Source organism: Macadamia integrifolia, chromosome 2 (assembly GCF_013358625.1).
Source record: "Macadamia integrifolia cultivar HAES 741 chromosome 2, SCU_Mint_v3, whole genome shotgun sequence".
Lineage (NCBI taxonomy): Eukaryota > Viridiplantae > Streptophyta > Magnoliopsida > Proteales > Proteaceae > Macadamia > Macadamia integrifolia.
Window position 1 is genome coordinate 25,396,088 of NC_056558.1, and position 8,104 is coordinate 25,404,191.

The 8,104-nt window shown below is 36.1% G+C and overlaps 1 protein-coding gene across 2 annotated transcripts; it reads left to right on the top strand.

The window, feature by feature from the left end:
• Nucleotides 1-211: 211 nt before the first annotated feature.
• On the top strand, nt 212-7,549 carry LOC122091052 (putative yippee-like protein Os10g0369500). Of its 2 annotated transcripts, none has more exons than XM_042660876.1 (3): nt 212-663; nt 2,218-2,326; nt 7,207-7,549. In XM_042660876.1, exons 1-3 carry the CDS (start codon nt 527-529, stop codon nt 7,288-7,290), a joined length of 330 nt encoding a protein of 109 aa, XP_042516810.1. In that variant the 5' UTR covers nt 212-526; the 3' UTR covers nt 7,291-7,549. The 2 variants fall into 2 exon arrangements, with proteins under 2 accessions (XP_042516810.1, XP_042516803.1); XM_042660869.1 differs by having other exon boundaries at nt 220-669.
• The last annotated feature ends 555 nt before the right edge of the window (nt 7,550-8,104 follow it).

The window sequence follows — 8,104 nt, forward strand, 5'->3', positions numbered from 1 at the left end:
GGGTGTGAAAAGACTGTGTGTACATGCGCTGCTGGGTAGTGTTCTCTTTGCCCAGTTGATTTGGAGTTGAACCGGTACTACTTGATATGGTCGATCCACTATTGATACCCGATATCCACAGTGACCAATACGGTACCGATACTCGTAATTTAAAGTCAGAAGAAAGAACGTGGGGAAATAGGAAGGAGCGTAATACGCACCGTGTAAAGTTTAGTCAAGGGTTGTCCATGGTATTGCCCCTTCGACACATGTGACCGTCCAGACTCCAGACTCCGGACTCCAGGCGCATTCTTGATCTCCTCTCCGATACTCCGATTCTCCATTTCTTCGGTTAATTCGACGATCCAGTTCGTAAATGATTCCTCTCTTGTTTCGATCGATCTCTCATGCATTTGGTTGAAGTTTTCCACAATTTTGTCATCTATGATAGGAATTCAGAGACGAGAAGAGTTTGATTTATCGTTCTAATCTCTTACAGAGTTAATATAGCGATTTTACATTTAGGATTCGAAGCTCTACGATAGTCATGGGGCTTCTTTTTCTGGAGTATTTGTCTGGTCCGAAGATCTTCAAATGCAAATGCTGCAAGGTGGATTCCGCGTCCAACGATGATATTATCTCAAAAAATTTTCAGGGACGATTCGGAAAGGCTTACCTTTTCAGGAATGTGTGAGTTTCGAACCAATTCAATTTGTTTGCTTTGGCCTTCTTTCATTTTATAGAAATTTTGTTCCAAATCCTTATTTTTGTTGGAAGACAAAAAGTCACAGCTAGTGTAGGTAAATTACATTAATTCTTGATTTTCTGTGCTTGATTTGTATTTTTGAGTTTTTCGTTGAACCCTTGCATGTGGTAGATGTATCAGTGAAACTGTTATCTCTTCCTCCCCCTTTTTAATAGTTCTTTCAATTGTTTTTTTTTTTTTTGTGTTCCATATGGTATCTTTCAAAGCTCTAAGAGTGCAAAATTTGTCATAGATGCCTTTGAGAGTGGGAGGACATTACAGAACATAAGAAAAATATATATTTTTTTTTTCTTGCTTTGAAATATCGTAGAATTTAAGGGTTCTAGTTGTGGTTAGAAAATTTATAGCCATTGGAAGCACATGCAATTATTCATAATTTCAGATTAAGCAAATTATGCAGGTGGAATACCAACTTTCTCTTCCCTTGTCCATTTGCTGATGGTGTTCTGCCGATTCTTTGAGACTCAGTCCGTTGAAATGATTTTGACCCATATTCATTCACACTTCTTCCTTTTTTCTTTTTCCCCTAATCAATTTCACTATCACTTCAGATTGGCTTTGATGATTTATTCTCTTTCCTCATGTACAGTTTAGTAGCTTAACAAAAAAAAGAAGGCAATACAATAGCAGCGGCCACTTTTTTTGTTTGGGTGTGTGTGGGTGGGTTGGGGGGGGGGTTAGAATTGGGTATCAGTAGGACTGCAACTTATATGTTGTTTGACTGGTATAGATTTTTGGATATATTGATCATCCATTGTAAGTCTGACCATGTAATAAGTGATGATCATCCATCGTAAGCCTGACTATGTAATAAGTGATGATGAAATTGAAACATCATAGATATAATTGCCTGTGGCTAATATTAGGTTTTATTAATCTTGATGACAGTTCTGTTTTTATGCTAAGTTTTCACTTTTGGTGCCACACGTTTAGTTACTTCTATTTGTGCTACTTGCTAAATAAATAATATGTAGGATAGGAATAAACCATTATATCTGAAAATCTTTCTGATGCGCAGACAACAGAACATGATCAATGCATTGTATCTGAAAGAATTTTGCTAACCTTACATAACATGTGAGGGATGCACTTATGTTTCTAATGCAAACACATCATACAGGATTGGAATCAAACCTGTGAATTTTTTTTTTTTTGGGGGGTAGGGGGGGTGTGTAGGGAAATAAAAATTATTTATCTGACAGCTGATTGGCCATGTGACTTCACATACATGTCATGTTAGCATTTTAATAACTGGAATATGGCGTTTGATGTATAAATGTGCATAAGATTTGAAGTATTTATGGATATTAAAGGATAGGTGTTTGGATTTATTGTTGATAAGAGTTTGTGTGAAAAGTATTGCTTATATTTTCAGAAAAATAATACCTTGAAGTAATAATCTATTTGCAGAAATTTATGGGAGTGCCTGTTGCTTTGTGAGATTATTGATTTATCTAATTTTCTCATTTCAGGGTTAATATTTCTCTTGGGCCTAATGAAGAACGGCATCTCTTGAGTGGATTACATACAGTGAATGACATTTACTGTAGCTCTTGCCAACAAATATTGGGTTGGAGATATGTAAGTTAACACCGGATCTTTTAATTTTCTCTTACTTTCCTTATTGTTTGACAAGTACACACCTAGGTCCAGCATAATGCACGTCATATTGGTAAGACAAGATGTAGTACATCTGCAGAGATTGACTCATGTCTGCTTATGATTTATAATAATAAAACATACTTAAAGATTGAACCATGTCTGTTTTTGATGTTTGATAATTTAACATACTTGGAGGCTTTATTCTGGTGGAATTTAGTTTGCTAAACTAACGTGCCCATGGAAGTGCACATGTTATGCTTGATGAGTTCAATGATCTTCAAAATGCATTTAGTATCTATGCACCTAAGTACTAGATAATTTCTAATAGCTTCAAATATGGATTCCAATTGGTTTTTATCAATCCAGTTCTACCCATCCTGGTTTCCGGGCTTGTGTAAAAGTAGAAATACTTATTGGGAATCTCAACTATATCTCAAACCATGGCTCATGTTTGTCTATTCTAAGGAGTGGGGTATGAAGTGTCTCTCTCACACAATTTCTTATTTGGTGGGTGAGTCTTGTCACAGCATGCCTCATGTTTGAGTCTTATCTGATGGAAAAGGTGGACAAAGAATGCTACCTTCATAATCAGTGCTGGGTATTTATAGGGATATTTCTTATTACTTTTAATGTAAATGTTCTCTGAGCTGCCGGGGGGGTACGCTAGCACCCTCTCTCTATCTTTTTCCTCTTCACATGAAATGCCTCACTGCCCACCCATGTATGAAGCCATTCCGTCACACCTTATTGGTGCCCTCGTCCATGCCGCTTTCTCAGAGTACCCTCTCCTTTACTTTTATTTATCATTAATTTTTTTGTCTGCTGGATTATACTACCTCTTTTTGATTGGGGAATAGGTGCAGTGGGGTAAACCATCTCTGATGGCTATTTCTTACATGGGGCAGCTTTGCTGACTTGCAAATTGTGACAGGAGGTTCTGATCACTCTGAACTCATGCTTCAAGTTTCAACCTAAATGGAATTTTTTGCCCTGTGTCAAGATAAAAGATTTGATAAGTATAACTTTTTGGGTCTCCTCTAGTTGCAAGTAAAAAAAAAAAAAAGATTGGGATCTTTTGTAATAATGTAATCATGACTGTGTAACTAACTTGAAATCCTACCAAATATGGTAATTAAACTTTTCAAGTGGAATTTTAATGGGTCTATTCAAATCCAAGGAAATCGGTTGAAGAGGGAAGTAAATTTTAATTACTTGATTTAGAGGGGTTTTTAATTATATAATCATTGTTGGTACTGATTAGGAAAGTTCCCATTTTTTCCTTTTGTTTTAATTTGATTTCCCTTCCTTTCACTTCACTTCTAAACAAACAGCCTTAACAAATTCATTAATGTTTGCCTACCATGTTGACATGTACCATATCAAAAGGATTCCCTATCTGTCCCACTGTCCAAATGACCAAATTCCGCCTATATGTCACAGAAGTAGCTGCCTGTGAAGAAACGTTCCTTAGCTGCCAGTGGATGAAACTTTTTTCGAGATTCATTACTTGCTCAAGTCATTTCAGCTGTTTGATTAACCCCAAACCTTTATGATATGAAGAAGTTAGGCAGATCTTAGAGGGAGATAGGATTATGTTTGCCTTGAGCATTTTAATTTTTACATCAATCGATCATTTGTTTTTGCTTGGCCAGCAAGCTTTGAATTCTTAACCTCATATGCCAAGGGATTGATTTCCTCCAAGAGGATGATCAACATTTCTAAATTCAATCCTAGTATTAGCTGGTCTCTTCATTGGATTTGTCTTACCAGTCTTAAAGGAAATGGGCCAGTTGATGAGCACAAAACATGTTCATCAAATATCACAACAGTAGCACAACCTCCCATCCACCTGTTCGAAGCATGTCATAATAACTCAAATGAGTCTTCAGATCATCAAAAGACATATTATAAGTTTTTGGATCCTTCATACTGAGTGCTTTTGTAAAAGTATCATGCATAGATTCATCCATTTAGCTCAGTTATCGAATCTAAAGTATCATAAAAAATAGGTCCATTTATCTCAATTATTGAATCTCAATTTTATCCATTTTGAGTTGAATGACATGGAAACTTCAATGTTTGTTGGGAAAGAGATTTTATCTTTGGAGTTCCACTGTTACATGGAAAACCAGTATTTTTCCATGTTAGGTACAGTTTCCTTATAGAATGGAGTTCATTGCATACAATAAGCAGCCATTTACTTTCCTGTGTGCTTGCTTAGGTTGGCATATGTGTGTGTGTGTGTGTGTGTGTGTGTGTGTGTGTGAAAGAGATACATACATATATGCATGAAATTAGTGAGTTTTAGGACACTTTTAACCAAATGCTTCTGTCAAATTACATCACTGTTCCTGGATTTGACTTCTTCCCTTGCAAAACAATCTTCTGCACATTCACTGTGACGGAAAGATATATTTGTTTAGATGTTAAGAAAAGATCCATACTGTAAGAGACACAAGCTGCTTCTTTCCGTAATGTATATGGAAAGATTCAAACCTTCGCCGCTGCACCTAACTTCTTGGGGCCACCTCATGAGAGTTTCCGTCTCGGACTGACTCGGTCCTATGTAAACAGTATTACAGTGACCCCAGGGACTAGTTGGATCAAAGATCTGGACAACCTAGGTATCAAAAAAAAAAAAAAATAAGTTGTACTATGACTTAAAACTGTAAATAAATGAATTGCTAGGAATGTTGCAAATTTCTGCTTATATCAGTTAGACACTACCACATTTTTGCTCCGGTGACACTATGGATTAGTTTTCAAGCTATTAATGGTAGTTGGTAGAGATTCAGTTCAGGTCCCCATAGTTACTTTTTTCTTTCATGAATTGGCATAAAGTGTCCTGTATGGATGCTTCAGCTTCTGTGTGTTACATGGACAGTTCAAAATAGGTGCAATAGGTTATTTGGTTCTATGAATAGGTTAGGCAGTTTAACTGCAATAGATTCTCTTTTATTTATTTATTTAATAATGAAAAATATTATTATTATTATTATTATTATTATTATTATCAGGTTAATTTATAGCACCACCCCCTGGAGAATGCCAGTATTATAGGAACACCCCCTCTCTTTCACTAAATTAGACTCAGACTCCCTCCTGTCAGTCTCTATTATAGATATATCAAGAATGTTGACATCAACAGTTCATTTTTTTTCTAAATACTATTTTGCCCTTAAAAATAATGAAATACCAAAATTACCACATTAGTCCCCAAATCGATTTCACCACAAAGAAGAACGTTGGAGAAAAAGATCCTTAGGGCTTTTCAAATCGGCGGCTGTAACCCCCTTTCGGCGACGGCGACGACGACTACGGCGGTTGCGAACCCCCTCCAGCAACTATAGGTATGTTATTCTGCCTCTTCTCATTTAACCCCTCAACCCGTCGCACTTTCTGGCATTGTGCCACCGTTGGCGGCCTTCTCCTTCACTGCCCAAGTTATCTTCTTCATTGATCTCATTGATCTCATTAATCTCTAAGGACTGAAGCGTATAAATACTCTTCCATTGTCCTTTATCCAACACAACAAAACCAGAGAAAACGAAACAGATAATTGGCTTATTAATTGACCGTTATTCTTTGCCCTAATCAATGAGAGATCAAATCTTGTCGGCTAAGACAACACGAGAGAACACATGGTCAGCCTCAGCGAGCAACCCGTTCGAATGCATGTGTTGACGTCAGATAAGTCGGTCTCCTTCACATTCTCTTCAATCCCTTCTTCTGTTCCTTTTGGACCTATCGCTTTTAGGTCGAGCCCCCAACCCAACCTTCTCTTCTCTACTAATTAAACCCTGCGTAGCACTCCCACACTCACTTCTCCCTTCACACTTTGCACCTCTCTCTCTCTCTCTCGCTCTCTCTCTCTCTCTCTGATTTATGGGGAGAGAGGGACAGTTCTTCAGGTTGTAGAGAAGAAAGCTGGAGAGAAGCTCGTATACAGTGAGGAGACCTCTTGCTTTGATTTTAGAATAATGAAGTTTCTGTTTTTTTTTCTAGGTTTCTGTTAAATGTTTTGATCTAATGGGTTACATTTCTACAAATCTCTCTCATTACCCCCCTAAAAAAACCCAACCCTAATATAGTAAATAAATATTTTAAGGTAAATCAAGAACCGAGATTCCTGTAATATTTCCAATAATATGCTCTTTCCATTTTATTTTTTTCGTTTTCTTCTTCCTTTGCTGATTCGTCAGTTATTATAGTCAATTTCTCAGAACTAACTTTTATGTTCTTCTCATTTTCTCATTTTCTCATTTTAGGGAGAGAAGGATAGAAGGAGAAAATGAAATGGTATACAAGTGAATTAGGGGTATTTTTGGAATAATAAGATAAGGGTGTTTTACTCATAAGGGCTAAATTGTCATTTCATAACATCACTTAACGACGATAGGGGGTCTGAGTCTAATTTGGTGAAAGTGAAGGGGTGTTCTTATAATACTGGCATTCTCCAAGGGGTGACGTTGTAAATTACCCTTATTATTATTATTATTATTATCCATTTCCATATCCAAGGATTTGTCTAGTCCTTTCATTCAAAGTAAGGGTAAAAGCATCACAAAGATGTCTTGGTCAATTATAGGTCATGAATGTCAATGACCAAAATACCAGTTTGATTAATTTTTCGCAGAAGGATATGCAAGGATCATCCTTTGAATTCACATTCGAGGGGATCATAACAGCTGCTTGTTACCTTAATCCTGCTTGCATTGTGTTAGCTCTGTGTTAAGGGTTATTGGCGCACAATAAGCATTAAACATGGGCACTACCCTTTTGTACGTTTTTTTATTGGTTATAACACTACTCTTTTGCACACCTATAGTTTATATGTTAATTCATTATTTATATTGCAGGAGAAGGCTCATGAAGAGAGCCAAAAATTTAAGGAGGGGAAATACGTTCTTGAAAAAGAAAGGATGTGGAAGGAGGGTTGGTGATTCTAATAGAATTCTTTCTTGTTAGGAATCCAACAAGAGTTTGAGTAGAACCCAATGTGTTCATAGTGAGCCTTAGAACTCAAATTTTGATGAGATTGTTCATACTGTTAGCTGAGAATACATAACTGACAACAAATGTTAAAGTTTTAATTTTCTAGGTGGCATATTTGAATATGTTGTGATGTGAATAATTTTCTCACAGACCACTAGTGAGGATTTATTTTTTCCAAATAATGTCACTTTGTCCACATGCCTTTTAGTTAAGTGTGTTAATTGGTTTGGTTTCAGTTTAAACGGTGCGAATCGTTTCGATTCACATTTATTTAATTAAAACCATAATCGCATCATTTACTAAACGGTTCCACTTTCTGAAGCCGTGACCGTTTAGTAAACGGATTTGATTTCCACAGTTTCTAAACGGTGTCGATTTTATGATTTTAAGCGGTTTCGATTTCGATTTATTTCATAAGATTTGTACGACGGTTCATAATCAATTTGTTAGAACTTGCTATCATCTCTAAATTGAAGATCATAAGTTTATCAAAAAATATTTGACAATCACAAATAAGAGATTCTATATTAACGATGGTATGTCTTAATTTGATAATCTAGTACTATTTCTTTGCATGACCATTCTCAAATATTTAGAATTAATATTATACATCAAAATCCAGCCTTCTACAGCATAAAATAATAAAATGATAAATAGTTCAGCCAAAACACCCCATCTATAATAACATAATAACATATATAGATTACAAATTCATGATCTAAAGCCTAAACTTGAATTGCAATAAATCATACCAAATCAAGA

What these genes read in the sequence shown, in the direction of transcription:
- LOC122091052 (XM_042660869.1), top strand. Translation starts at nt 527, where the DNA reads ATGGGGCTTCTTTTTCTGGAGTATTTGTCTGGTCCGAAGATCTTCAAA. An exon ending in GCTTACCTTTTCAGGAATGT is followed by an intron (nt 670 to 2,217) that starts GTGAGTTTCGAA and finishes TTCTCATTTCAG; the next exon opens with GGTTAATATTTCTCTTGGGC. An exon ending in AAATATTGGGTTGGAGATAT is followed by an intron (nt 2,327 to 7,206) that starts GTAAGTTAACAC and finishes TTTATATTGCAG; the next exon opens with GAGAAGGCTCATGAAGAGAG.